The 20,457-nt window shown below is 47.2% G+C and overlaps 1 protein-coding gene across 6 annotated transcripts in view; it reads right to left on the reverse strand.

Moving 5' to 3' along the window:
• The window catches only part of MAPKAP1 (MAPK associated protein 1), an 81,791-nt gene that overhangs the window by 17,072 nt on the left and 44,262 nt on the right, over positions 1–20,457 (reverse strand). For 5 of the 6 annotated variants that reach the window (XM_038156181.1, XM_038156178.1, XM_038156180.1 and 2 more), the window contains 2 exons: positions 18,731–18,840; positions 3,695–3,802 (listed from right to left, as the gene is read on the reverse strand). In XM_038156181.1, coding sequence (XP_038012109.1) covers positions 3,695–3,802; positions 18,731–18,840 — 218 coding nt within the window. The remainder of the gene's footprint in view (positions 1–3,694; positions 3,803–18,730; positions 18,841–20,457) is intronic. The other variant, XM_038156183.1, reaches the window with a different exon arrangement.

The raw sequence follows: 20,457 nt of genomic DNA on the forward strand, positions 1-20,457 counted from the left end.
TTTTCAGTATTCATTTTGCTTGAGACTTGTACTGTTGGAGGGGCCTCAACGCTACACCACTGTGAGTATCTGCTGTTCAATGAGTCCAAATCCACATGGGGAGCATAAAGCAGGAGATTCCCAGGTCACAGAATTTCACCACAGCTTTCCCAGTGCTGCCTTGTCACACACCACAGACCCTCCTTTGGGGAAAGGGGACACCGAAGGGTTAAGCTACAAATTGGGCTGTGCCATTCGACTTGAAAGGATTCCAAAAATCAAATTAAACAGTCTCCATGTGAATTTATGCAGAGCCATCTTAACACTGCAACCACTCCATGCTCCAGAATGACAAGATAAATTGTAATGGCTCCTTCCGAGACATTACAATGCATTTTGTCACAGACCCCTGTGTTAATGTCTCTATACCATGGATTATCATAATGTATCATGTCAAACCCTCATGCTGCACTACTCCAAAGATACACTGAGATATGTCAAACTTTTTGGTGCACTTAAAAGCGTCTTGAGAGGCTGTGGTGTGGCAGTGCCTGGCAGTGAGGCAGGAGGGTGGCAGTGGCACTGCTGCCCCGCTGCCCGGAGCCAGCCAGGAGCCTCCTCCAGGCTGGAAAGCAGTGCGGTGTCCCCACACCGTGTGGTCCCAATGGCACCCCGTGCTGGGACAGCAGCTGTGACATGGCAGAAGTGACCCCTCCACCTGACCCTGGGCTGCCCACACAGGACAGACCCGAGTCCCTGTGGAACAGAGCGAGCTCGGTCGCTCGGGCCCGTCTCCTGACTGAAAACCCTGATTTTCAACTGAGACAGCAGCAATGGAGAAACAGCACCAGCCCCACGAGCTGGAAGCGAGGCAGGAGCCAAGCAGAAGCCTCCTCCCACGGGGACCCAGCTAAACCAGGAGCCTCCTGCCACAGGGACCCTGCCAGCAGCGCGCTCAGACAAAAACGGCACGTCAGGAACTCCACGGTACTGAAATGTCACAGGCAGCCTCTTGGAGAGGAGCGAGCCTGCATTTCCTCGATAAAACAACAAAACACAAAGTTAACTGCACTGCAAAAATCTCCCTTATTACTTTAATGTACTAGAATATTGCTTAATGAAAGTTCTTAATTGCAATACAATTAATTACATACACAGAGTCCCCAATTACATTTTCCAATAAGACATTGGCTTTCCTATAGGTCTAAAGGCACTAAACCAATTTTAATATATTAAGACCAATTTCCCTTGAATACTAATTACTATCTAATGATAAAATGAGAAAGAGGAACTTTCCAGAAGTAAGATGGCAAGAATAAAACTAAATTAGCCATGAACGGCTTCCTACCACACATAAAGGCATTTCACATTACAAAGTGCAGCTTTCAGTTTAAAGATAAATCTTTGTGCAAGTTAAAAGTTCTGCACACTGGAAGCAGTTTATTAGCTTGAATGCTATTAGTAAATGCTGGCTGGAAAGGGGATTTCTCCACACATATTTCTTAATAATGGAAAGTTTTTGTTTCATTTAATACCCTGAAATATAAACTTTCTCTTTGCCCAAAGGAATGTGGCTGCTCTTCTCCCAGGAGATGCTTGCCATCATCCATATATATATTTATAAATGACTATGAGACTATGAAGAGCACATTTACAAGTAATAGCTATTACAACAGAGTTTTTTCTGACTGGCATATCAAAGCTAAAAGTATTTCAAATCAAGACAGAATGCACAAAGTGAATATTTCAGTTTGCTGATAGGATTGTCAAGCCATTATTTTATTAACAGTGCAAAACTGTCAATATTTCCATGCCGAAAGACAGCTCCTAAGCACCCCAAAATCCATTTTCTGACTGTGCAGGGGGGAGGCAGGCTCTGCACAAGGCAGGGACTGTGAGTGACCTCACAAACTGTGTGTCCTGGAGCCCTGTGTGCAGGGCCAACAGCCAGCCCCGAGAGGGACAGGGCAGGGTCACCCTGCCTGGGCCAGCCCCGTGCCAGCAGCGCCCAGAGCAGGCTCCTGGATGGGCACAGATTGCCAAACAGGGCAGCAGTGCTCCCCAGCTGAGGGAATTTGCACCCAGCAGCCTCAGGGATGCATCCACGCCCTCCAGGGCTCCGTGCAGGAGCAGGGCTCACTGTGGTGTCCCCTGGCCTGGGAGGGAAGGGGAGCAGGGCAGCACAAGGACTTCAGGAGAAGGGAAGAGTCCCCTCAGCTCTGACTGACATTTATTCTGAGCCGAGGCTCCTGAGGCTCTCCTGGAGCAGAGCAGACAGACTGCCTCCTGCTACACCACTTACAAACTTCCACCAGGTTTACTCTTTCAGTGATGGTGCAACCTGAACCCAGTCACTGCAGGAGATACAGCCACGGGCCACGGCCTGGATTCCTCCACAGATGATGAAAATACATTAAAAATGCAGTACCTACAGTACTCTTTTAATTACAGAGCCTGGGTTTTAAAAAAATGTTATTTTAAATCACAAGCAAAACCCATGGAAGTATGACTAGTGAGGATCATTTCATAGATTAAAAATCAATACAAAAACAATAGGTGGGATGCAGACGTCGGGGAATTCTGGCTTGTGGAAGAGCACAACTCGATTAGTGAGGTCAGAATTGCTCCATTTCCTCAGCACAGCCCCCCTGCTCCCTCTTGCCAAGGTCTCTCCTCCAGTTTCTCAGAAGCATTTTGTGCAGAAATGAAGCAGGAGCACAGGAACGTTTTGGGAGCAAGTCCCACCTCAGGGAGAGCAGCAGGCAAAGCTGAGAGTGCCGATCCCAGCCCCAGCAGCTCTGGGAGCTCAGGCTGCTGCCTCTCACTTGCGCTCACTGCTGCAGCCAGGGCTGCCTTGGGGATGCTCTGCTGCCATTCTGGGATCAGATACAATTGCTGTGGCCAAAAAGCACCAATTGAAAGGGTAACCTTTGCACAGAAAGAGCAAACTACTTGAAGCAGGCTCTCACAATGGCTGTGTGCAGTGCTCTTGGCTGAGGGCAGGACTGTGACTGGCTTTACTCATTAGTACAATCATCATTTTTACACAAAATGTAATGAAAGAACACCAAACCTGAGAGTGTGGCTGCTGTAAAGAATGAAGAATGGATCAAAATTCCAAGGGGAACAAACACAAACCCATGTTAAATGTCTTTTTTTAAAGTTTCATATTGTTTCAAGTAAAGAAATAAATCAGGAAATAAATATTAGGATCATTAAAACAGTAATAGAATAAAAATATTTGAGCAGAGCTGGAGAGAAGATTATTTGTCTGGCACTTCAAAAATCATCAAACTGCTGTAGTTATTTCTGCATGGCTAATTTCTTTAAATTGTATTAGAAAACCCCAGTGCCTCTGACAGCCACACTGACACGGCACAACACCCCGCAGACCAAGCCCTCGACTCACTGAGCAATGCCTGCAGCACAGACAGGTTCATATTTCGTGTTTTTCAGGGTTGGTCATAACTTTACAGAGCAGTTTAACAGCAAAAGATTAATCATGAAGTGATAAACAGGATGCAGACTATTTACTAAAGGTATGAAATCCATCATTTCCCTCTGGAATATTGTTTTGGCACCACGCAGAAGTGCCTCGGGACAGAGAGTCTCGTCAAAATGTACTTGCCCAGACAGTACAGCTTGTGTTCCAAAATACATAACTTATGTGAGTTTAAGCAGTTTACAAGAGCAAAAGTGAAAAGGGGAAACATACTGTTCTCCCGGACAAGGCAGAATTCCAAAGTGCTCTGGCTCTCCAAGGTACAGTCTAAATCTACTGGGACATTAGGTTCACTCTGCTTCTCCAGCCGATACTGAGGACCTGAAACATAAAGTAACTTGTAAAATCATCTGTTTTCTAACAAAGTGATGGCTTAGCACGTTCAACTAGCACGAGGTTACTCGCAGCCCAGGAGCACAGCAGGTGGGTGCTGATGTCTCAGAGCCCTTTGCCAAAGGAAGGGCCCTGCCAGCAGCTGGAGGATGGTGTGGAAGGAAACGTCACATTCCCGCTGTCTCCAGCTGTCCCCTGTCCAGCACTCCCACGCTGTCCCTGCACCAGGTGAGGCTGCCTGGAGTGGGAAACACCCCCAGACCTCGCTGTATGCCCTGGGGGCATTTCGGGGGCATCTGAGTGAAGAAGCCCCCAGAGTTAGCTCCCTGCTGCTCCCATCCCTCTGGCCTGCACAGAGCACTGGGAAGCACCTGGGAAGGAAATCAGCCCTTCCTTATGGACTGCATCACACAGAGGGACAGATGCTGCTGCTTTGAATGAATTATTTTCACATTTTAACAGTAGATCTTGAAGGTTCAGGTGCCGGCTTCTTTCTCCCCCAACCAAATCCCCAAAGTAAAGACAATACCACTTAAAAAGCTGTTTTACAACTACAGAAAATGTATGAAAAATTGTTTTTACAAAAACTAGGCCATTAAAAAAATCTTCTGGTTGAATGGATCCTTAAACTACATGCCTTAACTGGAACAAAACCAGGACACTCTGATCCAGTTCCAGGTGAAGCCCCATGAGCCAGCTCCAGCCCTGCTGTCCTGACAGTGGCTGGGAGAGGCCCTGGAGGGGTGGGGGAAGCTCCAGGTGGGACCCCAAGGAAGAAAAGCCCCTTGCAAAGGCAGGAGCTGGTGGGGCCAAGGCCCTCCTGTCCTCACTCCACTCCTGCTCACACCTGAGAGCTGAAGTGCACACCAAGTTCTCAGCTGTGTATTTCCCATAATCCAGTAAAATAACCTGAACAGATACCTGAAAAATCCTGTGATTCAAAGCCTCTTTAACCAGGTCTCAAAGTAACAAAAACCCTAGAACTGAAATAACAAAATCTATTCCCTCTTCACCACTACTTAAAAGATTTCTGACTGTTTGCTGACTTTGAATTATGAGCATATATGATGAAATATTTAAAATATATAAAAAAATTAAGTCTTTCAGCCCCAGATGGCACGCCTAAGGAATGGAATTTGTTAGCCAATTAATTTTAAATTTACTACAGCAGAATTTCAATTACAGCTTCCCATTCCATCTCCCCACAGCCACGTGAGGCACTCGCTGCTTGGCGGGCGCGTTCCCTCCCCGGCTGGAGCACTGGGGACTCTCCTTATTGCCAGTGCCACTCAGAGCAGTGCCAGGCTCTCTGCAGGACACAGGAGGCTCCCACCCTGCCCAGCACAACCAGCGGTGGCACGAGGAGCTGCCAAAGCATCTGCAGTGCAAACCACACAGCACAAAGAAAGGCACACAGACCCCGCACCAACACTGCTCCTCTCCCGGCTACTGGAAATGTGATTAACTATTTAAATTTAAAATAAATTAGATAAACAGAGGCCTGCTTGTTAGGCAGAAGCAAAATATACTGAATTGAAACAAATCTCAAAGCAGTAAATCAGTTTGGGTTTAAAATCTGGTGTAGGTTTAAGAACAGGACCAGTAACAGCAAAACCCAACGGCTTTGTCTGTTCATCCCAAGTACCTTCCAGACATTCCTGAGCTACATCCAAGGGAGCTGCTGGCACAGATCTGAACATCTGTGCTGCTGGTACCCAGTCCCAAAGCCCTGCTCAATGGGGGCAAACCCTGACACAATGGAAGGGTCAAAGTCAGGCAGGGCTCGTGGTCCCCCTGTGAGGATCCAGTTCCACCAGCTGGATCCACCCCAAAGATCATCACCCCCACCAGACACAGCCCCCAGGCTGCTGAACCCTGAGGAGAGCCATCAGGGATCACCCCTCAACACACCCTGCAGTGGCACAGGGTCACTTCTACATGGAGCAGCTGGAGAACCCCATGATCAGATAAATTGTTTTACCCAGTTTGTGTCAAGCCTGCATAAACTCTGCTAATAAAGCAGGGAAACAGAGCTCCAGAGCAGGAACCAGGTCAGCCTGCCTCATGGATAACTCCTCAAAACCAGAAAATACTGAGAAATGAATAAAAAAGTGCAAACGGATTTTCAGAGAGTATCTACTCTTCAATTATGCTTTAAATATCTGTCCACGTTTACATGACCTCTGCTTGCCAACAGATGAAGAACGTTAGGCTGAGTCTGTGGAGGAGTTTTACTATCAGGCTTCTCTCACAAGTTCAAATGATGTCAGTGTAGTAGGAATATTGGATAATTTAATGGTCTCCTAATGGAATCCTGCTCTGTGAATTTCAACAAATTTTCAAGTGGCAATACCAAAGATGGATTTTATGGATTTCTGTAATCTCATGCAAATGTTCAATGCAGTTGTAAAATAAACCTTTAAAATCCTGGCACGGACTGCCCTGGCCAGTGTCCCAAGCCAAGCTTTCCTGCTGCTGGCAGCTCCCAGGGCTCCACACCCCTCCTGGGGGTGATCCTCCATCACACACCTCCCTTCCATCTGAATCCCTGTGGAGCCACTCTCACCATGGATCCTGCCTGCAGACACCCACCTGGCTATCTCAAGACACCCCTTTAGAGACAGGAATTGAAAACAAGGAAACAGACCCCAAGACCCACAGTTCCCTCTGAGCACACCAAGGTGTCTGGGAAGAATCCCACCCTGTAATCAAATTAAGGGTCCCCCTTGCAGAAGGGAACAGCCACCTGCATACCAACAAACCAATTCTGTTGCCATTTAAGCTGCAAAGCTTTCAGAAAGGGCTTTTGAAAGCACGACCCATCAGTTCTAATTTTTAAAACTTATCCTTTCAGTCAAGACTAGAAAAAGGCCCATTCCAACTTTTATCTCCACTACAAAGTGCTGTTATCTTGGGCTGTTGTCAGGAGCTCTCTCTCTCTTTCTGCTGACAAGCAGAGACTAGAGAGATAAGATTGGGAACGAATCTCACTTCTCTGAGTAAATAAATAATCAATACTCATCTAAATGTAAATGAGAAAGTATCCCCCTCTGATAACAGGGCTCTTATCAAACAGCCAATTTTCTGCAGACATTTGGCCTCAACCAAATCACCATCATTCAGCCCCAGCCTAATGGCTAAAAATCGTAACTAAATTGAACCGATCACCAGAGATCAACTAAGTTCAGCCATGGCTACTCCGGGTTCAAATGTTTGGAATGCAATTTTTCCCCCATTAACTTTCAATAGCAATGAAGAATGCCACGGTCAGGGGTGAATCTGCACAATAAACAATACTAACACTGCAACGGGGAACCAGGCTTTAAACACAACCCCAACTAAACCCCTCTCCAGCTCCAAACTAGTTACTAGGGTGAAATAAGGATTATAGAAAGAATATTTAATGTTTGTGGAGTAGTCAAACCTAAACAAAAAAGACCAGTATCAACAAAAAACCCAAACTGTTGAAAGCTGAGGCTATATTTTACAGCATTAGTCTGTGTAACAAAACACATCCCTATGCCTGCATATCCCTCTCATCACCTTCAAGAGCTCCCATAATCCTCACCAACACCCCAGTTCCACCTGTGCTACATCAGCTGTTTCTGTTCCCTTACACTCCATGCATTTGAATTTCCCATTTCCATGACATTTACCTCCTGAATTTATTACACTGTGTGAGGAAAAGTATTCCTCTTGTTCCAATGAGCCGTTGCCACCCCAGTGTTTGGGATGAGCAGCTCCTGTCTCTGAACTACCAGGATAAAACTTCCCAATTCACTGTCCCCACCACCTGCACTTCAGAGACACCTCTCGTACCCAGGTGTGCCTTTTCCACACCAGAAAAGCCCTTCTCTCCTCAGCATCTGCTCCTCATTTCATGTGCCTGATCCATTTCCATACTCATCCTTTTCTGCATCTCTTCTCTTTTTTGAGACAAAATACAGCAATTAAGATGTGGGTACGCTGGGATTTATGGACTCAGTTCCTGATGTTCCATTTGTCTCTCTGCCTGCTCCTGCATGGAGCTGAAGTGTTCAGAGAACAACCTGTGATGATGCTGGATACTTTTCCTGACTGATGGAAGGTAATTAGAGCCCATCACTGTGCACATATAGGTACAGTTGCTTTTCACCATGTATATTATTTTGTACTCATTGACACTGAATTCCCTCTCTCGTTTTATTGTCCTGTCACTCAGCACTGTGGATACCTCTGCAGTGCTTCACAGACAGCTTTTATTTGCACTATTCTTACCTCTTTTGTATCAACAGCACATTTTGTCACATCAGCATTCACATCCTTTCCATGCCCCACATTAACGAACAATGCAGGTTCCACCAGTTCCACTGGAGCTCCACCAGTAACCTAGTTACTAATCACCAAGGGCCATTATTCCTGTTCTTTGTTTCCTGTCTTTTAATCAATTATTAATCCATGTGAGGATCCTCCTTCTCATCCTGTGACAGCTTAATTGCTTTATGAGCCTTTGTCAAATCTTTTTTGGAAATCCAAGCATGCCGTGGCAAACCCACCATCCCTTTCAGATGGTCTCTGGCTCCCTCTCAGCCTGCTGGAGCACAGCCTGCTCTGCCAAAGCCATGCCCCTGCATGCTGCATTTGCTCACATGTCATCCATTAATCCTGCTCTTTGCTAGGGGTTCCTGTTACAATTTCACAGTTTGCCTGGTGAGAAAGCCCAGGCGAACCTGTCTGTCCTTGAACTCCTTCCACAAACCCCTGCCACCCCACACCTGAGAGCAGCTGGTGCGAGCAACACGTTACACATCGTGTTAATGGTGCAGCATCTCCACCCTGACCCCAGCACACAGACGCTGCTGCCTGCTCACAGAATGCACCACGGAATCACAGAACGGCTCAGGGCAGAAGGGAACCTCAGCCAGACCCTTCCCCTGCCATGGCAGGGACACCTTCCCTGTCCCAGGCTGCTCCAAGCCCCATTCAGCCTGGCCCTGGGCACTGCCAGGGATCCAGGGGCAGCCCCAGCTTCTGTGGGCAAAGGAAATGACAAAGGAAAGAAAAAGTAACAAAGAAAATAGGAAAGAAAAGATCAGAAATGTGGGCAGTTAGGCAGGCACAGCCCAATAGCCACGGCGACAGATGCTGGGCAGAAGGGAACAAGCGAAAGGGAACTGAGCACAGGCAGAAGGCAGCAGAGCAGTCAAAAACCCCTGTTGATAAACACTTAACACTGATGTCTGTGGGACTTTCCATTTCAAGTCCCTCCTTTCACAAGGATTTGTGATTTATTGCTTTGCTGCTCCATCCCTGGGCTTTGAAAGCGCGATTCCGCTTGAGTTTAAACTATATTTATATTTATTTTTTTGTTATCGCTTTTTTATTATTGCTATAGAAAATATTTGCTGGAAATATGTTGCAGCTATTACAAGGTCATAAAAAAGAGGAGATTTATGTATTTCTATCATTTCAAATAGTCTGTCAGAAAGTATCAGTCGTGCTAAGTGTAAGACTGCTGGATTCCAGTGTTCCCTCTGCCACCACATGGGCAGCAGATGGAGGAATTAAAATAGCTCAGTGTGGAGGCTCCTTGGGTGCTGGCTGGGAGGAGGGAAATCGAGGCAGCTCCTCGTCCCCCTGGGGAGGCCTGGGGGAACCCTGGCTCCCCGTGGATGCTGGACACGGCCCTGGCAGGGGACGAGCACTGGCCCATAAACAAAAAGGGCAGAGGGAGGAGCAGGGTCAACCCACTGCGGAGCACAGAGAAAGTGGGAACAGGGAGAGGGCTCAGGCCTCCTTCTGCAGGAGCTTTCTCAGAACATGACAGACGGGGCAGGATTCCATTGTGTGCTTGGCAATGACAATAAAACAACAGAAAATATGTAAACAGTGAGAGAGGAACTGGCTGCAGAGCAGAATGTTTACATCTCCAATCCTGCTGCTGCGAGGACGTCTTAAATCTGTTTATCCGCTAAAAATCCCCAAAGCCCCTCAACACCTCTGAAGTGGAATAAAGATTTTATCATTACAAATGCAAATACTGGTTAATAAATAAAGATATTTAAATAGTGAAAACAAACTTTTAACAATATGCACAAGCATGAGAGGTTTTTTTTAGCCCAATCTGTTTTTTCTTAACTTGCACTGTTGTGACATTACCGAATTTTACACACGGTTATCTGCCGCTCTCCACAGAAATACAGATGGTTTTTGTAGAAATAAACAGTCATTTATATGAAACAATTGTAAAATAGTTTATGGAAACCAGTGGTGTAATGCATTCAAATAAATGCCAGGCCTGGTTGATGGAGAGCCAAGGTGTTAAATCACACTGCTCAGGAATTCAGCTGTGGGAAACAGATAGTAAATCCAGAGTGACAGAATTTCCAGTGATGGCAAAGGTTTCTGACATCTAGTCCAGTACACAAAAACTACAGCAGTTCAAACCTATTTTACTTAACACTACCTTGACAGCCAGTGAAATTAAAGAATTTAGTCAAAAGCCCCTTAAAAAGAAACAAACACTTCATTTCTGGATTGCTTTTCTGGGGAACGGCAAATGTGCAGCAGGGCCAGCAGCAACCCGGGCTGTGCACAGCGTCAACAGAAGGGTTTTACTTAATTGCTACCTTTTTGCATTAGCAATGTGCAGCTCTGAAAAAAAGCTGAGACAAAATCATCATGTTTGATCTATAATGTAAAGCACCTACAGCAGAAATCCAACACAGGGATTTTATTTGAAACTCTGCAGCTGCCCCGCTGTCAGCCTGGCCCCACCAGCGCCTGGAATTGTCCCCAAGGGGCCATCCTGGGGCCAGCCCAGGTGGGCATTCCCGACGGACCAGCACCAGGGCTCGCCCACTGCCTGGATCACCAAGTGACAGAGGAGCATTTCCCTGGCCGGGAAGGCACCAGCGATTGTTCTGCAGTTTTGGGCAGCACAGCCACGGTGCACTGGAGGGCTCAGGAACACAGAGCAGGGAGGAGCTGGTCCCACGGAGGTACCAGGGACCAGCACAGCCTCTGTTCATCACAATGGGTGAAACAACACAAAAGTCTCAGCCACCCAAACGCTGAGCTGCACAGTTTAAAATGTCACTTAAATTACAGCAGTGTTACCAATCCAGAAGAACCAGTAACCACATGGATCCGATACCAACAGAACCAAAATAGACCCGGTTCAGATTTCACTTTCATTTTGGAGCCTGGGCATGAAAAATTCTTCTGTGCTGATCCCCAGCCCCTCACCAGCTCGAGGCACAGGGCTAACTAGCCATTGCTGCTCTGACCAGCTATTCACACACTTTATTCCCGACGAGCTGTTCCAGTACAAACTGGGGTCTGCTCAGCATCAGCGGGCTGGGGAGAGGGAAAGGGCGTGCAGAATAAATCACCCTGCCGCAGAGCTGAGCCGAGCTTGGGCAGAGGAAATCATTGCCAGCAGCTCCATCGCCCCTCTCTGCAGCGAGGGGCTGGTCCTGCTCACCCCTGCTGCGGGGAACACCCCACAAAACCGGGCAGTGGCAGCTCTGCCCTCCCCGCATCAGCCCTGCTTGGGAACGGCGAGGGGAGCCAAGCCCAGCCCTGGGAATGCTGGCACTGCCCTGGCACTGCCCGGGGAATGCTGGCACTGCCCTGGGAATGCCGGCACTGCCCGGGGAATGCTGGCACTGCCCTGGGAATGCTGGCACTGGTGCTGAGTGATCCCAGCCCTGGGAATGCTGGTACTGCCCTGGGAATGCCGGCACTGCCCTGGGAATGCTGGCACTGCCCTGGGAATGCTGGCACTGGTGCTAAGTGATCCCAGTCCTGGGAATGCTGGCACAGCCCTGGGAATGCCGGCACTGCCCTGGGAATGCAGGCACTAGCACTGAGCAGGGTGCAGAGAGCCCTGACCCGCAGGAGCCGGCAGCTGCTGACCCAGCACAGCGGGGACAGCAGGGATAATAGGGATAGCAGGGCTGTGTCCCAGCCACATGTCCAGGCACAGTGGTGCCCAGGTAGGGCAGACTCCACTGGCAGCAGCAGGGAACGCTCAGGTGTGTGCAGGTAGAGCTGAGCTGTGTGCAGGATCCCTGAGCTGTGTGCAGGATCCCTGAGCTGTGTGCAGGATCCCTGAGCTGTGTGCAGGTAGAGCTGAGCTGTGTGCAGGATCCCTGAGCTGTGTGCAGGATCCCTGAGCTGTGTGCAGGATCCCTGAGCTGTGTGCAGGTAGAGCTGAGCTGTGTGCAGGATCCCTGAGCTGTGTGCAGGTAGAGCTGAGCTGTGTGCAGGGATCCCTGAGCTGTGTGCAGGATCCCTGAGCTGTGTGCAGGTAGAGCTGAGCTGTGTGCAGGATCCCTGAGCTGTGTGCAGGATCCCTGAGCTGTGTGCAGGTAGAGCTGAGCTGTGTGCAGGATATCTGGGCTGTGTGCAGGATCCCTGAGCTGTGTGCAGGTAGAGCTGAGCTGTGTGCAGGGATCCCTGAGCTGTGTGCAGGATCCCTGAGCTGTGTGCAGGTAGAGCTGAGCTGTGTGCAGGGATCCCTGAGCTGTGCTGGGATCCCTGAGCTGTGTGCAGGTAGAGCTGAGCTGTGTGCAGGATCCCTGAGCTGTGCTGGGATCCCTGAGCTGTGCTGGGATCCCTGAGCTGTGTGCAGGTAGAGCTGCTCGTACCCTGCACCAGGCTCTGCAGGGCTGCTGTAATGATCCAAAACAAAGCGCTCAGAGCCAGAGCCACACACAACTACCATTAAGCAGAAATGCACGAGTGTGAACACAAGGAAACACAAATTAATTGGCTTTTCACTGTCACAGATGCTGGGGCTTCCATCCCAGAAAGAGTCAGAGCAAACATATGCATCGCCTACTCGAACATATTTACTTTTAAATTTAAACTCCTCAGTTACCATCATTCCATGACAGTATCAAACTTTAATGACAGTTTATTCTAACTGTGGTTCATCTGTCAGAAGTGCTTTTTACAGGGCTGTAGCTTTACATAGTTTATCTTTTTAATTCTCCTTTTTTAAAATGTATTAATAAGTACATATATGTGCAATCAAAATACACACACACACCTCCCTTACAGACATTTTTTCTCCTACTCTCCCACCAACAAGGTAGGATGAGGAAGGAAAACCCCAGCAAGGTCCACGGCTCCTCTAGCAGCTGCTTTAGAACATTTAAATCACGGAATTTGACATTAAATGTGGTGCTGACACTGACACGTCAGAAACTGAATTTTCAAACACAACTCAGATCTCTCCTCCCCAGCTGCTCCTCAAAGAAAGATGAGCCCCAACTCTTCATCTGAGAGCCCCCAGGTTCTGAGGGTAACCTGAACTTTGTGTGAACAAATCTAAACCAGGGCAATAATCAGCGACCCCAAAAGCTGGCTCTGTAACAGAGCGTGCTCCCAGGTACCAGGGGATGGAACAGGCTCCTTCCCCTGGCATCTGTAATTCCTCTGATTCTGGTGTAGAGACTAAAATATGATATGGAGGCTTTTATCTTTAAGTCCTACGCCTGTTTCTTGAATCTTTCTCTTTTCTTATTATTCAGCTTCCTGTGGCAGTGAAATAATACACTTAAACAGACCAGGAAGATTATTTTGAACTATTTTTGGTCACTTTACACATTTTAAAGAATGCAAAAAGCACTGTTTGACAGCTGTTAGGGACTTGAATGTTATTGCAAAGCAGCTGTTTTCATTTATCGAAAAAGTATTAATCTTTCTCCAAACTCACAGAACACTGAGCTAATAACTCTCCCTCTAACCTACGGAAAATACAGGTCACGTCTGTGCAATGTTGGCAGAAGGTTTTGTTTATAACAATTAAACTTGTAGAGCATTTTGTTCTTAAAAGGACTGAGCCTTTCTGGTCGGGGGATGTTTGCAGTCGGAGGCAGCTATTAAATAATAATCAGTAGCATGTTCACCCTGCAAAGAATTTCTACTTGAAATCAGACAAGATTAATCAGAGGAGACTTTTCTGTTCACTAGAAATTTCAGATGAAGAGAGGCTGACACGGACCAGGAACAGGCAGGATTATTCCAACATTTCAGCATTTTATGTTGTTTAGTTTTGTCTCTCATCTCCTTCTAAGAACATTTGGTTTTTATATACTGACATCGATGCTTAATTTGTTTGAAAACAAAGCCTCTGCACACATTCTCTCTGCATTGTTATTTACTTTACATTAGTATTTATAGTCCATTCAGTGGAGCTCTGGAGGAGAAGGCAACTGGCGTCCCAGGGAATGTGTTTGTGGAAGAGCAGCGGGAATGAGACAGCTCGCAGGCAGGGAGATGACTTCCAAGTGTACATATAGTTCCTGCACATATTTAATTTGAGAATCACCATGGCATCAAGACACATGAAGCATCAAGGATGAAGTCACCATCTTTCTTATGTTCTCAAAATCGTAATCCATGCAAACATATTTTGTAGGGAATATTGAGAGCAGGCTGTGGTGCAGATATAAAAAACCTGATAAGATCTCCTTGCCTGCTGCACACTGTGGGCTGCTGTCAGCCCCAGCCTCAGCTGAGCCCTGGGATCAGAGCATGGGCTGTGCCTTCCACCTTGGAAGAACTGTGCCTGCCTGGGTCCCACTGAGCCTCCCTAAAAAAGCAGGATTTAAAGTGCACACCTACCACAACCCAAATTTCTTACATGTTAATGGGGTAACACATGAGCACTGCTGAAAGACAGACCCGCAGAAACACACACCAGACTGACTGAGCAGGAAAATCATTTCCCAGTAAAGCAAATCAAGTTCTAGGGGTAATGGTGTTTTACAGTTCTGCAACATGATCTGCACAACCTACAAAACTTCCTCTGCCAAGCCAGAGGGTGGGATTTTCATGCATGCCCAACAGCTACCTGCTCCAGAAGTTAATGTTAAAGCTGTTCCTGATCTCTGGGGAGCAGAATTATCCCAAGCACTAAAACACCCAAATCTCACCTTCTAAAACGGCTTTTCAGGACTCGGTTATTAGAGCTGTTCAAAATCCAGACAGCACAGTATCTGACATTTTTACTGATAAATTCAAGGAGAACAGGAAGTTCTTATGCTCCCAATCTCCAGCCTGTGAGTTCTTTTCTGCAGATCTGCCACACTGCAGAGAGATTTTATATTTACACCATCAGCTGCTGAAGTGCACAAAGAAAGGAGATGTAGGCACGGCAGGATTATACAAAACAATCCTTAAACTACCTCTGGACACGAGGGCTCTCCAAGGGCTGCTACCCCAGTGCCTGAGCAGTGCCAGCCATGTGCTGTGCCCAGCACTGTGGCACAGCTCCCCTCTCCGTGCCCATCCTCGGCTCTTTCCCTCCCATTTGAGCTGTTTTCAGAAAACCCTCTTGCACGAGCAATGCCCCTGAGCCCCCTCAAGGTGGCCCATCCTGGATGAGACCAGTCTCCCCTAGAAGCTCATCCCACAACTGCAGTGCTTTATTTCCAGCCCTCCCATAAAACATGCCTGTGCAATCCCCGCTGCTGAGCACGCAATAGGTTAAACAAATTGATGATAAAGTATTCGACTTCGTTAGTTTTCATTACCATAAGAAAACATCAATTACATTTTCTATTTTATGAGTGTACACAGGGGAATCCATTACAGTAAGGGAGAGGCTGTACGACTCCTGCTGCTGCTTCTCTCCTCAGCAAAAAGAACAGTTTGTTTTTAAAGGCAGTGACACCAGCCCAGAGGAAGGGAAGGCACACCGGCATATCTGCATAGACAGCTCCTATCCTGATTTATCCAGCCTGGCTCCAACTAATTAAACATCTGCCTCAACGATTTCCTCTGCAGATTTATCTTCTCCAGTATGCAGCACTGACTGGTTGTTACAGGCTTTTTCCTAACTTGCAGCCATTCCCGTGTGCTTCTCCCAGCTGGTGATTTGGGCCCGTGGCAGGAGATGATCCAGCACTGCCATTAACCCCCCGTGGGTGCCTGTGGTGGGACAGGTCACCGGGTCCCACAGTCCTGCTGCAGGACAACCTCGTCCTCTAGGAAAGGACTCGAGGCCGGGCTCTCTCAGCTACAACACAGCCAGTGATTTCACCACCTGCACCTCCCCTTGACTGGCTCAAATATTATTATTTAAAAATGGTCAGAGTTCATATGTCAAAAGCCCTGAGACACTAAGAAAGAAGAATTGCCAGGAAGGTGAAATAGTTTGAACAGTTTGCAATAATTTTATCTAAATAGACCTAGGCACACTCAGAATATTGCTGCTGTTTTTTCAGGCCCCCTTCTATGAAGAAAAGGCTGTAGCCCCTTTCTGTCTCCTACTCATCAGTATTTTGCTGCAACAAACAATCTTTACTGGCTGAAGAAAATATTTAGAGAAAACTAGCCTAGTGTTTTAGCCCTAGTCATGCTGAACAAACCCTTCCCAACTGTACCACAGGAATTCCTCAAATTCTCCTCAGCCGAAGTAGCCAGCCCAGGTTTGCATTTTCCTACCAATTCAGGACCAGTCTGAAAAATGCCCTGTAAGTCACTGGTGAAAACAGATCAGAAAGCAACTGCTTCTACCAGTACTTGACAACAGCATGAGCTGCAATGCAATAAATTCATCTGTCCTGAAAAGGCTGATCTGGAGGCCCATTGGAGACAGGCAGAAAAGCTCACGGGCATTTCAGTTTTATTAAAATATTCCAAAAACTTTAAATAAACACGTTCAGCCTATTTTTAGCAACGACTTTTTAAAAATCAGACCAATCAGCTTTAAAGGAAACATTGCTGAATGAGGAGAAATGTTTCTCTTAAATTATGTCTTAGCTTTTATTCAGAACTTTGCCACCCTAATCCACTGGTTAATAATGACCTGAAGCACCCTGGCCCAGGCCGGTGCTGTCTAATGCTCTGGTCTGCAATTCCATTTATCCCTGCATCTCCCAGTGACAGCGAGAGGCACATCCTCTCCAGTGATGAGGGATCTGGGGCTAGGTGAGGAATGATGGCAAAATCTTTCTTTTTACTCCTGCTCCAGCCTCTCTGTGCCCGCTGTGGTGGCATCCTGAGCTCTCCCTGCCCTCACAGCACAGCCAGCCCGTGGCAGATGGGGACTGGCACAGCCTGTCTGGATCCTGAGGGTCCCCTCTGTGCACACAGCTACAATGGCTGCTGCTTTAAAGATAACAGCAAGACCTTCCTAAGCCCCCCACCCCCCTAAAGGCTGATCATCCTCATTTTGGGAGAGGGATGTAATTGGGAATAAGGAAAGGTTTGGATGAGCTAAGTTAATGTTAATAAAAATTTTGATACATCCCTATATACCCTGTTCCTGAAAAGGGCTCTGAGCAGGAGGGCCGAGGCAGCCCAAGTGAATGTATAAGCTGAAGGAAGAAATGCCAGGTCCATTCCTTCTCTAAACTACTGAGCAAAAATAACAAAGTCAAAGCAGAATCAAATTTCAAATGGACAAAGAATAAAACATCTGTTACACGAAGGGGGGAAGCAGTTTAAAGACTGAGCTAAGTGAATCCTTTAGCAACCTCCCTTCAGGGAAGGGAAATCTGACCCCAGGAAATAAATAAAAGTCACCCAAAAAGTGAACAAAAGAGGTGTTTGAAAAAACCCCAACACCATTCATCGCCGCTAACGACTTGTTCATTATGAGTGATGATGGATAAAGACTTCTCACGCTGAGATGAAATCAAGATTTATATGCATTGTTTCCTCTCCCAACTTGTGGGAAGATCATCATCATTTAATTCTATCTCTGCGGCCAGTGATGGGCATCCAGAGAGCTGGTTATCACACGGCGCAGTCAGCTGGCAAGGGCCGGGACGTGCCGTTGGCACATCTGGACCGCGGCGCCGCAGCCCGCGCTGAGCGATGGCTCCTGGCCACCCTCCAAATTGCTGCAGACTGCCGGGGCTCCTCTCCACCCCCAGCACTGCTCCTCTCCTCCTCCCCCCCCCTTTTTTTTTTTACGAGAATCAGATTTTCATTGCTCCATTCAATTGCTCTTCTCTGCCATTTTTTACAGCTCTTATCGTTCCCTTGGAATATGGCCTTGAGACAGCTCATCCGTGTCCTTCACTGTGTTATCTCTTCTAACTTTTATTAAAACTTCAGCTCTCATCTGAAGATAGCTAATTAAATCCATGACAGATTATACACGCATTTAAAAACTGCACTGAACTACTTTTTCTAAGGAGAGCAGGGTTTATTTTCTTTTCCCATAGTTAAAACTGAGGGTGTATAAGGAGGTTTCATTCATTTACAAAGACAAGATCCTTATCTTTCCCACTATATAGATGGGTTTATATTAAAGTTCCTTTGTTGCGTGACAAGACTCAGTGCAATTTCTCTCAGTAATTATTTCTTGTTGCTGGAAAGATCTCTCAGCCTTATACTTCTGAAATATATACACTAACATATATGTGAACACACATCTACCCCCCAGAAAAACATTGTTTAAAATAGAAATACAAGCACTGTACATTTTCCTTCTTAAAGTGTTCATATGCCTTAACTATATAACAGGGCTATTTTGATAACATTGCAGAAAGTAAATTTTTCACTACAAGTAACAATGAATCCTTGAAATTATTTAAAATCGCACTAAGCATAATTTTCTTACATAAATTAGAAGTATATATACAAACTCTATCATGGGCTGGACTTGCTGTACTTCTACCCATCATCCCAAATTACCATGAACTGGTCCTGAATGCAAATGGCTTTGTTATCATAAATAAATATTTGCAGGAATGGATATACTGCTCTGCAGCAAACATTATGCAGCTCCTGCACTGCCAGCTTTGTGCCAGCACGGAGAGCACAGACCTGTGCACAGAGCTGCTGTGAGTGGGGCTGGGACACAACCCCCCCAAAACCTGAGCAACGTTCACAACAGTTAAAGAGAGATATGAAATATACTCGTGGAGAAAACACCCTGCCCTCTAGAAAATACGATAAATAACCCACCTGAGCCTCTCTGTGATCCCTTCCTTCTCTTTAAGGCCTTTTGTAAGATATCCTTCATGGTGACCTTCATACTGTCCACCTGAATAAGTGAGAATCCATGAGCAGCATTTCTGCAAGACAGATGCACATGCAGTTTTACAAAACAATCATCACTGGCAGCTCCCCGCAGCCCTCGTTAGCTTCAAGCAAAGCACTCGTTAGGCACACGGTTAACGAAGTTGGGCTGGAAAGGGAAGTTAAAAGGAGAAACCAAGCAAACTGCCTGAGCAGGGCAGAGACAAAACCAGCCAAAATGGGTTGAGATTTAAGACAAGGGGTGTAAGGATCTTCCTAATTTGTTGTTATTTTTGGTCACTTGGCGTTCAGCATTAGAAGAGAAAAATGAGCCAATGTACCTGGGGGGCTCCTCATCTCCTCAGCTGTGTCTGTGCTTCACAGCACACAACAGGGAAGCAGTTTGCAGAGGCATTTTCCTCCGTGTCCCACACGTAACAAACCGTTAGGGACGAGGGGCAGCACACCCCTCAGCGACAGCAGCTGTGCAGCACTATCGAGGCACTGCTTCAATGCATTATTTCCAGCCTAATGGGGCTTCTTTGGACACCTTTTGTGAACAGAATGGCACAAAATCCCCCAGAAAGATCCAAGGCAGTGGGTCCTGGTCCTGGCCATCACCCACGGGAGAGGCCACGCAGGGGGAAGGACTGCAAAGAGCATGGGGACAGCTGTGGGGGATACTGCTGCCAAACACCGAGAGGGGCACCCCTGGGGAAGCAGAGAAGATGACAATATAACAGAAGAGACTCTGAATGAGCAGATCAGTAAATTTTGCCCCTTAGCCCTCGCAGTCAGTCTCGGCTCATGTCAGTAGATGTCACTGCAGACAGTTCCAGGGAAATCCGAGAGCTGAAGGCTCCCACCGGAGAGATTGCTCTGCATGGAAAAAACTGGTTTGCAAAGCTATTTGGGCAGGAGGAGGAGCCTTGTATCTGGCAACCAGGAATTTTAATCAGGGAGTACAGCTCTATATGAACAGCACAGCTGGAATATTTTTAAAAGCAACTGGCAGGCGAAAGCAATCCAAGCAACACAAGTACATCCTGCAAAACAAACCCATATTACATGTCACTTTGAAACACAAATGCTGGGACCGGAGGTTGGAGCTCAGGTCACGTCAGACATGGCATCCCCAGCCCACGGTGACCCAGCCAGGGCACAGCCCTCGCCACTCACTGCTCAGGGCACTGACTGCAGTGTGACACTGGGGCCAGGAGCCCCTGCCTGGCCACATGCTGGTCACAGCTCTGTGTCCTGGGGGCCGCTCCTGGGAGCAGCAGCCAAGCCTGGGCTCAGAGATGTCCCCCCTCGCTGGTGTGAGACGTCGTTTCCCTCTCCTCGGTTGTGCGTTGGTCTCATCTGAATTTCATTTTCAATTCCCTTTGTTCCTGGCAAAATGAAACTGCCTAAAAGCCCAAATTTATGTTCTCCAGACCATTTATTATTTATAACTCTATCTTACTCGTCTTCAAACCAAATAATCCCAACCCTGTCATGCATCTACTTCTCCCTCTGTTTCTGCCGCGTGTTCAGCGCAGCAGGAGCTGAGGGAGGGAGTGCCACCACCTCTGCAGGTGACACTGCTGTCCTGGGAACAGCCCCAGGCCTCAGAGGATAATGCCTGCAATGAGCAGAGATCTTCCCCAGCACTTCACTGAGGAGCAAATCTC

Source organism: Motacilla alba, chromosome 17 (assembly GCF_015832195.1).
Source record: "Motacilla alba alba isolate MOTALB_02 chromosome 17, Motacilla_alba_V1.0_pri, whole genome shotgun sequence".
Lineage (NCBI taxonomy): Eukaryota > Metazoa > Chordata > Aves > Passeriformes > Motacillidae > Motacilla > Motacilla alba.